General features: G+C 43.9%; 1 protein-coding gene across 1 annotated transcript in view; it reads right to left on the bottom strand.

Moving 5' to 3' along the window:
• LOC141100450 (melanin-concentrating hormone receptor 1-like) overlaps positions 1–13,052 on the bottom strand; it is a 55,356-nt gene that overhangs the window by 33,132 nt on the left and 9,172 nt on the right. The window contains exon 3 of the mRNA XM_073588957.1: positions 11,147–11,698. Coding sequence (XP_073445058.1) covers positions 11,147–11,698 — 552 coding nt within the window. The remainder of the gene's footprint in view (positions 1–11,146; positions 11,699–13,052) is intronic.

The following is a 13,052-nucleotide window of genomic DNA, read 5'->3' as shown; positions in this document are numbered from 1 at the left end:
AAAGACATACACAAAATGTGCCCCCTGTAGTCCCCTCCGGGGGGGAGGACCCCCCGGTACGGTTGGTGGAACCCAGGCAGCCCAGGGTTGTTGGTACAAATAGGGGGTTGCCTGGGGTTCGCCGTGGTGGGGGGGTATGCTTTTCCTGTGGGAAGCCGGGCCATTTCATGGGAGCCTGCCCAGGGCGTGCCAAGTCTCCGGACGAACCTATGCAAGTAGGAGGTGTTGGGTTGTGTTCAGGCCTGCCTACGGTTCAGGGAGTGGGGTTGGCATGTTTTTCCTGTGGGCAGATTGGTCATTTCCTTAAGGCGTGCCCATTACGTGCCAAAATATCTGTGTCATCTCAGAAGCCGCAGACCCCTGGTCCTTTGGAGGAAGACAACCAGGGAATGTACATTTCCTCCATTTTGCCCTCCCAAGGTATTATGTCAGCGGAAGTGTTGGCTGGCGGGGTACCGGAGGTAGTACCGGTGCTTGTGGACAGCGGAGCAGGAGTCAGTCTGGTGGATGCTCGTTTTGTCCAGACTCATGGCCTGAAGTGTAGGACGCTGGCCCAACCTATAAGCGTCCAGGCCATTAACTCTGTTCCACTGAGCCAGGGGAGCCTTACCCAAGTCGTAGAAAACATCCATCTGCGTATAGGACGTCATGAGGAGTCCTTGTCATGCTACGTCTTGGAGGGAATGCCAGTACCTATCATTTTAGGCTTCCCATGACTAAAAAAACACAACCTGGGGATAGATTGGCGAGCAAGGGAAGTAGTTAGCTGGGGGCAGTCGTGTGAGGGCTGCTGCCTTGGGACTACTGTCTCTGCCGTCTCTCTTCAGGGGACCCCTTCCTCTCCTGTGAGAGCAGCGATTGTGCGGCGGAAGAGTAGGGGCAAGTTTCAGCCCTCGCCGCTACCAAACCCTGTGAGAGGCAGACCTCGTGGTGGAAAGGGTTGGAGGGTGGTGTACCCTATGGTGTAGTGCGGGGGTGTGAGTGTGCTGACACAGGGGGACGCCTCTGTTATCAGGTCCAGAAATAGTTCACCTATTTTATGACAAACGAATGTGTTCAATAAACGTTCAGGTCCGGACCTGTGTGTGAACGAGCGTGTATGTGTGCCACCAAAAAACATCTTGTGGAAGTGTGTTGTGGAGCCTGATCAGCTCATAACAAACAAACATACACATACATAAACTCGTTCCCCAGGTCGGCGCTGTGGAGATGAGTGGTGCCTCCAAAATGAACTTTATTGCCAATACCAGCGGTGCGTTTGTCATAAACCTGAAGTGTCAGGTAGTGGTGGGGTGAACTCAGGGTCTGGGCGTCCCCGCTGTAGGTGTTTCCCTAATGAGGGTTGGTCTTGAGGGTCCAGAGGCCCCTCATTAAGGAGGGGGTACTGTCATGATCCAGTGTTGGATCTGGCGGTATTAAAATCACTGGGGGAACTTTTTTTACTTTGGAAAGTTCCAAGGTGTCTTGACTGTCCCCGGTGGTGGTTTTGATATTGCACTTTAGGTTTTTGTGCACTTACTCATGTATCTGGTGTGACACCCTATAAAGGTGTGCTAGGGGGGTGCAATCACTGTTGGTGATAGTTGTTCATTTGCAACCAACCTTGGTGGTGGAAGGAGCTGGAGAGATTGCTCAGCTCAGTCTGAGTCCTGGTGTGGAAGGAGTCACAGAAGGGAGTTCTTTGCAGCGCTGACTGAACTTGGTGGCAGCTATTCAGGAGGAAGGCTGCAGTCGGTTGCTGGACTCTGTGCTGGAGCATTTGCACAGAGAGAGCTAAGTTTTCTATTTCCCCTGTTTGTGACTTTCCTTATGTGTGATCTAGTGCAGTGGTGGGATTAGTTTCCGCACCGGCCAATGCCCTAGCGAGGGACTAGGTTCAGGTCGAGTCAGGGCATAAGGTTCGCGTGCGGCGACAGGTGAGGAGCCTGTATAGGGAACGTAAGGAGTGTAGGGACGCTGCCTCAGGGGAGCTCAGGAGGTCTCCACGTCCCTATTTCCTATTACAGGGCCCACCACTGTAATTGTTCCTGTGTTTCCCCTTATTATTTAAATTCGCCAGCTGGAGGCGGGGTATCCAGTTTTACGTGTACTTTTTAAATTCGCCAGCTGGAGGCGGTGTGTCCGGCTGCACGTCCCGGTATTATTTAAATTCGCCTCGCTGGAGGCGCTGTATCCAGGGTCATGTGTGTCATAAATTCGCCCTGCTGGAGGCGCTGTGTCCAGTCACACGTTGACCATTACAGTTATTTCCTCATAAAGTGACACTGGTCAGAATTGAAAAATTTGGCGTGGTCAGGAAGGTAAAAACGTGCTGGGGGGTGAAGGGGTTAACACAGCAATATGTAATGGGGACCAAAATACATCAATATCATATATATTTACCTAACTTCCACTGTACATAAGGTAGTATGTATATATCCCTGTAATTGGTGAATTTAAAGGGTATTCCAGCCTCCATATATTACCACCTATCCAATGGATAGGTAATAATTATTGGATTGGTGTGGGTCCCACCTCTGTAATTCCCGTTCTCTCCTGGCCACAAGACTTAGCAGCCTGGTTATGCCAATTGTCCAGACCGAGCGCTCTCCCATGCTGCAAGCAGAATTGCCTCTTCAGCATGGGGGAAGCTCAGGGGGACTGAAGTTGGTCAGATCCAGCAATGTGGGCCCAGCTTCAGAGCGGCGCTCCAGACTAAAGACATAGTGCCTGCAAGCCATGCACTTTCCTTGCCTAGGTAAATGCTACTCTGAGACTGCAGGGTGGCCGGTAACTAGACAATGAGCTGTACACTATACAATAGAAACTCCCTCCGTTTTTGAGAACTTTTTTAGTAAGAGGTAGATTGCAAAGTTGCTTGTTTTTACAAGCGCTTTGCAATTTTACCCATTACTGAAAATGAGACAACCTTTTGAACCCCTTTCCAATGTTGGGCATAATAGTACGCCCAGGTCGGACGCCCTCCCTTTGATGTGTGCTCCAGCAGTGATCCCACATCTTTCCTGGCACATGTCAGCTGTTTTGAACTGCTGACATGTGCCTGGAATAAACGCGGGTGGAATCGTGATCCACCCATGGCTACTAACCCGATAAAATGAGGCTATCAAATGCTGACAGCAGCATTTAACATGCATTTCCAGCAATCGTGCCGGAAATCTGCCCATCGGTGACCCGATGGGGTGGCATGTCAACCAGAGGTCTCCTGGAGACCTCTATGATTGTCACTGCCGGATTGCTATGAGTGCCGCCTGGTTGTCGATGCTCATAGCAAGTGAGATATTCTGTTACATACAGGTGATCTGATTATTGCCTGTGTGTGGCAGAGCCGTTTGGGCTATGGCAGCTTCTAGTCTCCCGTGGAGACTATTGAAGGATGCCAAAAGTAAAAAAAAAAATGTTTTTAAAAATTTTTTAAAAGATAAATAAATAAGTAAAATCACTCCCCTTTCGCCCCATTCAAAATAAAACAATAAAAAAAATCAAACATACACATATTTGGTATTGCCGCATTCAGAATCGCCTGATCTATCAATAAAAAAAAGGATTAACCTGATCGTTAAGCGGCGTAGTGAGAAAAAAGTAGAAACGAAAGAATTATGTTTTTTTTGGTAACCGCGACATTGCATTAAAATGCAATAACTGGCGATCTAACGATCGTATCTGCACCGAAATGGTATCATTAAAAAAAGTCAACTCAGCCCTCAAAAAATAGGCCCTCACCCGACCAGAGATCATGAAAAATGGAGACGCTACGGGTATTGGAATATGGCGCAATATATATATTTATTTTTTTTTTACCAAAGTTTGGAATTTTTTTTCACCACTTAGATAAAAAAGAACCTAGACATGTTTGGTGTCTAAGAACTTGCAATGACCTGGAGAATCATAATGGCAGGTCAGTTTTAGCATTTAGTGAACCTAGTAAAAAAAGCAAAACAAAAAAAATGTGGGATTGCACTTTTTTTTTGCAATTTCACCGTTTTCCAGGACCCGATATGGTAAAACCAATGGTGTCGTTCAAAAGTACAACTCATTCCGCAAAAAACAAGCCATTGCATGGCCATATTGATGGAAAATTGAAGACGTTATGGCTCCGGAAAGATGGGGAGCGAAAAACGAAAACGCAAAACCAAACATACCCCCGGTCATGAAGGGGTTAATAAGACATATAAAAACCCCCACAGAGCTTGATGTCTATAAGCAGAGCTGCTGCATATGCATATTGCTGCCATCACATTATAAGGCCTCATGCACAGATATCTGTACAGATGCAAATGTAACTCCGCGTAGTTTTGTACCACTCTCCGTCAGGGGCCTTATGTATATTGAGAGAAACAATGCTTCTAGTGAAGAATAGATTCATACATGTGGCATTCAGTAGAAAAATGGCTCTGTATGAAATCGAAGGCATACCGATGCAGTAGTAAATATCTGCATCCGCACAGATGAGTACATACCAGTGTCCTAAGGTTCCTTCAGACGTTAGAGGGTTTTTTTCATGTACGAGAAAAAAGGACCCAGTTTCATCAGTGATTTTCATCCGAGTATCATCCAATTTTCATCAGGGTGTCAACAGAGTTTAATCTGAGTTCCATCAGTTTTTTTCAATGATGAGATAAAAAAAAAGTTTCTTCTTCTCCAGTCTGTGGCCACATTCACACGTTCAGTATTTGGTCAGTATTTTACATCAGTATTTTTAAGCCAAAACCAGGAGTGGGTGATAAATCCAGAAGTGGTGACGGGTTTCTATTCTACTTTTCCTCTGGTTGTTCCACTTCAGATTTTGACTTACAAATACTTATGTAAAATATTAACCAAAATACTACTATTGTGTTAACGAATAGCACCCAAGTGATATCCGATTTTTTTACACTGACCCAAAGATTTTCATTCCTGAGTTTGATCCGATACTCGGATCAATATCAGACATGTTTCCTCGATTTTGCACAGACCACTCGGTTTGCTAAAAATCACGGATAAGTGAAGTACCCCATAGCACTCATTTATGAAAAAGTGACTTGTGAATTAGCACTAACTAACTAGAGGCACATCCGAACACATCCTTTTTATTCTTATATCTTTATGTGAATTATATGATTTCTTATTCCCTTTCATTTAAAGAGGACCAGTTGCCACTCCTGACATGTCTGATTATTGGATTTTCCATATTATAAGAATTTAGGAGCATCATATCTTAGATCTCTGCATTGTGCTATTCCTCTGTTATTCAAATTGGATTTTTATGATTAAAATCTTTAAGAGACCAACTAATTATAGATTTTAAACCCCAAAAACAGACTGTATGTAGAAGAGTTTATGGCTTGGCATTTATTCCTGGTCAAGTTGCAGGTTCAGTAGAGTCATAGACAATGACTTAAAGGATGGCCAATAGAAATGATCTAATCTTTTGAATTCAAATTTGCTAAGTTACACAAATTTTTCCAGAAACTTGATTTGCAGAAAATCGCAATACTGTGAAGTCTCCAAGTGCCCTGAAAAGACAAGTTACCATAGTCACTTTTTCTACATTTTGTACAACACTATACCTTTTGCAAATCTTTTCAACCCCAATTATTCAACCTTTGCCAAAAGAATGTAAGAAGAACTGATAGGTAGGGAGGTACAGTGGGTACGGAAAGTATTCAGACCCCTTTAAATTTTTCACTGTTTCATTGCAGCCATATGGTAAATTCAAAAAGTTCATTTTTTTTTCTCATCAATATACACTCTGCACCCCATCTTGACTGAAAAAAAAAACAAATGTAGAAATTTTTGAAAATTTATTAAAAAAGAAAAACTAAATTATCACTTGGTCACAAGTATTCAGACCTTTTGCTCAGTATTGAGTAGAAGCACCCTTTTGATCTAGTACAGCCATGAGTCTTCTTGGGAATGATGCAACAAGTTTTTCACACCTGGATTTGGGGATCCTCCTCCATTCTTCCTTGCAGATCCTATCCAGTTCCATCAGGTTGGATGGTGAAAGTTAGTGGACATCCATTTTTAGGTCTCTCCAGAGATGCTCAATTGGGTTTAGGTCAGGGCTCTGGCTGGGCCAGGCAAGAATGGTCACAAAGCCACTCCTGTTGTGAGTTCATTTTCCCCTTCACCGTCGATGTCTGATGAACTCCCTCTTCTGGTGAAGGAAGGTAGTGAGGCTGATTTCCAAACACCTGATCTGGCAGATGATGACTGGGTAGCAGGAAATTCTGACTGGATATAAGGCAGCCGACGCCCTTCTGAGTCGCTGGTGATTCTCTGCTGGATTCTTGGAGACCAGTCTGATTCCTGCTTCCCAAAGATAAGTTTTTGCTCTGCTATTGAACTTATTAGTTTTGTTTTGTTTACCTTGTTTTTTGGAGTTCAGCCATCCCCGGTCGGGGGTGTGCTGAGTTCCATTTTTGTCTCTGTTCAGTTTGTCTTTGCTCTGTCTTCAGAATTTACCTGAGTGCTGATATAGTCTTTTTGAAGTCCTAGCGACTTCAGGGCCTGTTTTTCCTATCAGACGGTTGGGACACTTTTTGGTAGGGTTTTTTACGGATTGCAGACAGCAGCTTTTCTATCCTGTCCTTTATAGTTCGCTTGGGCCCCATCGTTTGCTCAACCTATCTTTCTATCTGTGTTAGTGTTTTCATCTTGCTTCACCGTCATTATATGTTGGGGGCTGCCGATTGCTGTGGGGTCTGCTCTGGGGCAGTTTAGATTTCCCCTTTCTTTCTTTAGGCCTATTTAGTTCTCCGGCTGTGATCGAGGGGTCTAAGGCATCGTAGGAACCCCCCCATGGCTACTGTTAGTTGTTGTGGATGTTGTGGATAGGATCAGGGGTCTGCAATCCGATAGCTACCAACCTCTCCGGTTTTCTGGACTTAGCTTGTATTTTTGTTTTTTCCTCCTTCGGTGACTCATTCATAACACACTCCTTTGTTATTTTAGCTGTGTGCTTAGAGTCATTGTCTTGTTGGAAGGTGAACCTTTGGCCAAGTCTTTAGTCCAGAGCACTCTGGAAGAGGTTTTCATCCAGGATATCTCTGTACTTGGCCGCATTCATGTTTCCTTCAATTGCAACTAGTCATCCTGTCCCTGCAGCTGAAAAACACCCCCATAGCATGATGCTGCCACCACCATGTTTCACTGTTGGGATTGTATTGGGCAAGTGATGAGCAGTGCCTGGTTTTCTACACACATACTGCTTAGAATTATCACCAAAAAGTTCTATCTTCGTCTTATCAGACCAGAGATTCTTATTTCTCATAGTCTGGGAGTCCTTCATGTGTTTTTTAGCAAACTCTATGCCGGCTTTTATATGTCTTGCACTGAGAGGCTTCCGTTGGGCCACTCTGCTGTAGGGAAGGTGACCTGATGGACGGACTTGTCAGAAAAGAGAAAGGAAGGTTTGCACAGTTTAGACAGGTGTCAGTTATTACAGTGGAGAAACAGCTAGGAAAGTGTAGTGGACGTGCAGTACCTTGGGTTGACCATTAGAGGGCAGGGAGGAGTGTGAGCATAGGACTTGACAACAGCTTAGGGCTTAAGAAACCGTTGGTCATGGGGGGCGGAGTTAGAGGGAACAGGGAAAGATATAAATTTGACAGGAGGGTTCCAGAAAGTTCCAGTCCCCAGGGGGAGCTCAAGTGACGAGGACACTGTGACAGTTGTGGCACTGTGAGGAAAAATCCAACCAGGGGGACTGAGGAGAAAGGAAGTCAGGGGGTGGTCCTGACAGGAAGAACCGCAGTATAGACGAGGCTCCGGGTGTGGGACACCGTATTGGACCGACGCTTGACCAGTAGCACTACTGTTGGTGTATAGGCCTAAGGCAGCCACAGTGACGGAGCTGTCAGAGTGTCACTGAGTGAAAAAGGGGACGGTACGTAAATATACGTCCCTGGAGAAAGTGTGTCACCCTGTGTTTCTGTAACCGGAGAATTGTGAAGGAAAGTGCGGTGTGCTGTGAGGCCGTCTGGAGGACGGTGAAGGAAAGAATAAACTTGGACCTGTTGCACCCGAAACTTGCCTCCATCTTGTGTCTGTACGTCTCTGCGCGGTATCCAGAGGGACCACCCCCCCCCCAGTCCGGCCCACCAACCCTACACTGCCATAAAGACCCAACTGGTGGAGGGCTGCAGTGATAGTTGACTTTGTGGAACTGTCTCCCATCTCCGAACTGCATCAGCCACAGTGATCTTGGGGTTCTTCTTTACCTCTCTCACCAAGGCTCTTCTCCCATGGATGCTCAGTTCGACTGGACGGCCAGGTCTAGGAAGACTTTTGGTGGTCCCAAACTTCTTCCATTTAAGGATTATGGAGACCACTGTGCTCTTACGAACTTTGAGTACTGCAGAAATTCTTTTGTAACTTTGGCCAGATGTGTGCCTTGCCATAATTCTGTCTCTGAGCTGCTTGGCCAGTTCCTTTGACCTCTTTATTCTCATTTGCTCTAACATGCACTGTGAGCTGTGAGGTCTTATATAGACAGGTGTGCGCCTTTACAAATCAAGTCCTATCAGTTTAATTTAACACAACTGGACTCCAATGAAGGAGTAGAACCATCCCAGGGCGGATCACAAGGAAATGGACAGCATGTGACTTAAATAGGAGTGTCTGAGCAAAGAGTCTGAATACTTATCACCATGTGATATTTCAGTTTTTCTTTTTTAATAAATTTGCAAAAATTTCTACAGTTCTGTTTTTTCAGTCATGATGGGGTGATTTACCAAATGGCTGCAATGAAACAAAGAGTGAAAAATTTAAAGGGGGTCTGAATACTTTCCCTACCCACTGTATTTGTAATGTGAGGCAGTGACCACTGTTACAGGTAGGGGGCACTGTATGTTCTCCCCAGGATATGCACGGAGGTGTATGAAGGCCATAGGTGTGCATGGCAGTGACGGGCATAGCTGTGACTGCAATGCAGACTGATAATAAAAGTGTTAGTCTTGAACATGTTAATGTTAGTGAGGCTGGAAGCTAAGTTTGGATTAACCCCATGCTGTTTCTATAATTTTTTTTTTTTGGCAATAGGTATTATCCACTGCCTTCTATGGGAACTAATATGGATATAATTCTGATGTTCCTTTATTGAACCACGCTATTTTTTACCTCTTGTCTGTGCTTGTCTGATTTTACTGCAGAGAGGTTTTTTTTGGCTTTATTTGATAATGCATATGGAATCTATGTTTTCTGTTGTCTATTAATACCCAAAAAGACAAGACTGCCACTATCTACTGGTAGCTTATGGAATCTATATTTTCTGTGGTCTATTAATACCCAAAAAGACAAGACTTGCTACAATCTATTGGTTATACAAGAGGTTTCTCTATGTTTACATGTAATAGCCTGTCTTTTATATATTGTACATTAATTGCCTGTGTATTATATTAAGCACTATCTTTCATCTCTTTTATTTGCTCATTGTTTTCCCACCTGTAGTTTATAAGGGTCATTTAGGGTGAGTCTGGGACAGCCGCCGCGGAGTGGGGGCGCAAAATTGTATCTTTTAAGGTGCCAACCTCCACTGTCAGGAAGGGATAGCAGGCTAGTGTAGGACTATCGTAGGTTATTATTGTATAGAGTTTGTTAATTGTGTTATTGCACTGGGGGGGTGTTTTTTACCTCAATTTATTAAAGTTTCATATTTTTAAAGGGATTATATGATTGCACTTTTGATATTTCTTCCCTGGTCCTTTGGACATTTTTATGTTAGTGTCCAAGGCAGAGATAGGGAAAACCTGCTCTGGATGTTGTGTATGAAACAGATTGCAGTATGATAGTATTGCAGTCTGTTCCATTCCAGACCCAGGCTGAAAGCCACAGGTTTCTGTGATAAAAGCCCTGCAGGAAAGGGATAGTAAGATCTGAGCAGGTCTGAGGGAGTCTGATGAGTCTCAGGTGTGTCAGGGCCAAAGTGAGGTGGTGCTTGTTGCTGTGCAGAGCAGTTGGTGTGCAGAGCACAGGACAGAGCGGGGCCAATACGCCTGGCACCCACAGCGTGTTTAACGGCTGCAACCAGGTGGATATGGTGCCCGGCTGCGACCCGGAGGATATCGAGGACTGTGTACGTCTGTGAGTAGAGACTGTGATAGACAGGACACCGACGGGAACTAGTCAGTGGAGGACTAACATGTGTAGTGACTGCAATCTAAAGGATGTCGGGTACTATATAGTGCTATGAACTGGTGTGAAGTGAACACTGATAATATGCACTGAACTTATATGCACTGAAGTTATATGCATTTGTGTGAAGATAACACATTAAAGAAACTTTTATACTTGAACTTTATGGGTCAATGCCTAATCACTGTGTACTATGCTACCACTGCTTTACACTAAGGAAAGCAAAATGTACCTAGCATGCCACAGCCTAGGTATGGCATGTACAGTTGTCAAATTGGACTAGTTACACAGGTTTTCAAAAACAGACGTGCAGTTAAATGTCTATATTGTTAAAACATTTTTTCTTCTATTTAACCAGCTTCAACCCACTTCTTTAAAAAAAATGATGTAGTAAGAAGTGATAGGTAGGTGCATGTCCAAAAAGTCAGAACCTGCAACAGAATGCTATATTGTGGCGTGTACCGATGTAAAACTTGACTGGTAAAACAAGAGTGCAAAAAAAATTGTTTGCACACTTTGTGAGGTAGATAGTCGCAGTTAAATGTCTGGAATTTGTGGAATTCTCTATTTTTAAAAACAATTATTCTCCTTCACAAAAAGGATTGCGTTAGAAATGCAAAAGCTTAGTACAGTTGCTTGTGACAAGTTAGCACACCATCTATGACTGATACTGATGTTTAGGTTTTGTTTTGTGTTTTCGTTAAAAATATTGTGCTGTCTTACTGCTGCTTTCTAGTGCATTAAGAATAAAGAAAGAAAAAAGTTGTAATTCGAATGCCAGTTGCACCATATCACTGAACATTTACAATGAGTCTGGCACTTCTGCTGCTGGCACCTATCCTGTCTCTCTCCCCTTTATCAATTGAATCACTTTATTATTAACAGAATAGTACTCTCTCTCTTTTTCACTGCTGCAGTTGTACAAAACATTAGTGTCTGTAGTATTGTCCAATGTATTAAGGCTTTATGTTCCAATCTCTACAGGCAAGTGCCATAAACTTTTATCCATAGGAAAATGACTAAAAGTGCTCACCGTGCATGCGGGAGACGTTCTCGGAAGCCCTCAGTGCAGCAGATAACCAGCAGAGGACTGACACAGCTATGAGCATAGCCCAGGCAAATAGCAGCTTGATTGAGGTAGAAAGTAGAGTTTGAGGGAGGTCCAGTGGAGAACAGATTGACAAGTTGCACTGCGTGGAAGGGAGCCCAGCAGAACAGAAAAGCAGCCACAATAGCCAGAGCCATACGTGTAACCCTCCGACTGCGCTGAGATGGTGCCCTTTGGACTCTTCTCATGACCCGAGAGAGGTGGTGAAGTGTGAGAGAGTACAATACTACTATGACTGACAAGGGCAGTAGAAATGTCAGGAGGCTATGCATCAGTGTGTACCAATACAGGGATGGCGGAGCACCAGGAAGATCCAATACACACAGGGCCACACCATCTCCCCATCTGACTCCAGAGTAGAGGAGAGCCGGAGTACTGAGGAGAAGGGAACACAGCCAAACACATCCGGTCACTATCCAGGTACAACGCACACTCCGTCTTTGGCCCATGGTAGAAGAGTGCACCACAGCTACATATCTGCAAACAAGGGAGAGAAAGATCGGTACGTCATTGATATGGATAGAAGTGCATATGAGAGGGTGGATCTGTTGAACAGCAGTGCCAGGATTTGCAGTATTATAAAAACATGGAAAGACTCAATTACATCCTCTTCACCCCAAAACATTTGAAAATAGGTCGAAAATTGTGAAAGCTATATGTCGCCACATACAAGTTTTTAAGCAACTAGACTGCGGCCCGCCAGAATTCTTATTTGGCCCAACAGTTTCTGAAGATGAAGATAAGTCACAAAGGATTCCATAACATTATATGTCTGCCCCAAGCCATACTTTAGCCATAGATGCCCAGTAAATTCCATACACACAAGTACTCCATGAATACTAACGCTCGTAGATTCCTGCAGGATACCCAATAAACACTCCTTCGCCTACACTTACCTTATGGCTCACATGATATCAGTAACAAACTGTAAATGGTCACTGATCTTTTACCAAACATCTTTACCAAACATCAGGTCTTGCATGAAACAGGACAGACTTGCAGCTCCTTGAATGATCAGATTACAGCTACCTATTGAATTGTATGTAGAGGGCCAGAGGGCGGAACAGAAGGAGAAAGAGGCGCAGTCATACCCAAACCATACTGCTGCTTTTGTGAAAGATAGGCTGATAATTGGGAATGAGCATTCCTAGGAACGCTCGTTTCCTGATTATCGGTGTGGCTAAACAGACTGGCAATCATCTCACAAATTAGCAAAATGCTTGTTTGTCAGATAAGAAGATTTTTAAGCAGGCAGCAGTTCATCCTCAACATGAGGTTCTGTGCACACAGAATTATTATATCAATGCTTATTATGTGCATATGGAAGTTTGCTAGGCTGGTCTAAACTAAGACTATTAAATGACATACATGTAGCCGATTAATGGCTGACATAATGCAGTGTAAACCCAGCCTAACTGTTTATCTCACCCTAGAGCTGGATTCACAGATACACTGCTAAGCATTGCTGTAAAATGTTCTCCATTCTGCTGCTGAACTTGTGACGTGCTATATAGAGATAGGAGAGGAGGAATCCCTGTCTGTGTGCAGAGTATTACAGCAGCTAGTCTCCAACTACTAGCTCAGAGACAACTGAAAATCGGAAATTGAGTCTGCCAAGAGCAAAACTGGTGAAAAATGCAGGGTAGTCATAAAAATGTCAGAGATAATGCTATTACAAATACACAGAGAACACGGATTAGTCTGAACAGTCACCTGAAATGATAATTATGATTTAATAATCCTCATCTCTTTCTTGTTTTACTCATAATACTTACTATGCATAATCCTAGCTCTTGTCTGTAGGCAGCCCAATCTTTATGAAATATTATTA

This window comes from Dendrobates tinctorius, unplaced genomic scaffold (assembly GCF_039654945.1).
Source record: "Dendrobates tinctorius isolate UK_male_01 unplaced genomic scaffold, ASM3965494v1 ptg000104l, whole genome shotgun sequence".
NCBI classification, from domain to species: domain Eukaryota; kingdom Metazoa; phylum Chordata; class Amphibia; order Anura; family Dendrobatidae; genus Dendrobates; species Dendrobates tinctorius.
The sequence above is the reverse complement of the archived record's forward strand: the minus strand, read 5'-3'. Positions and strand labels throughout refer to the sequence as shown.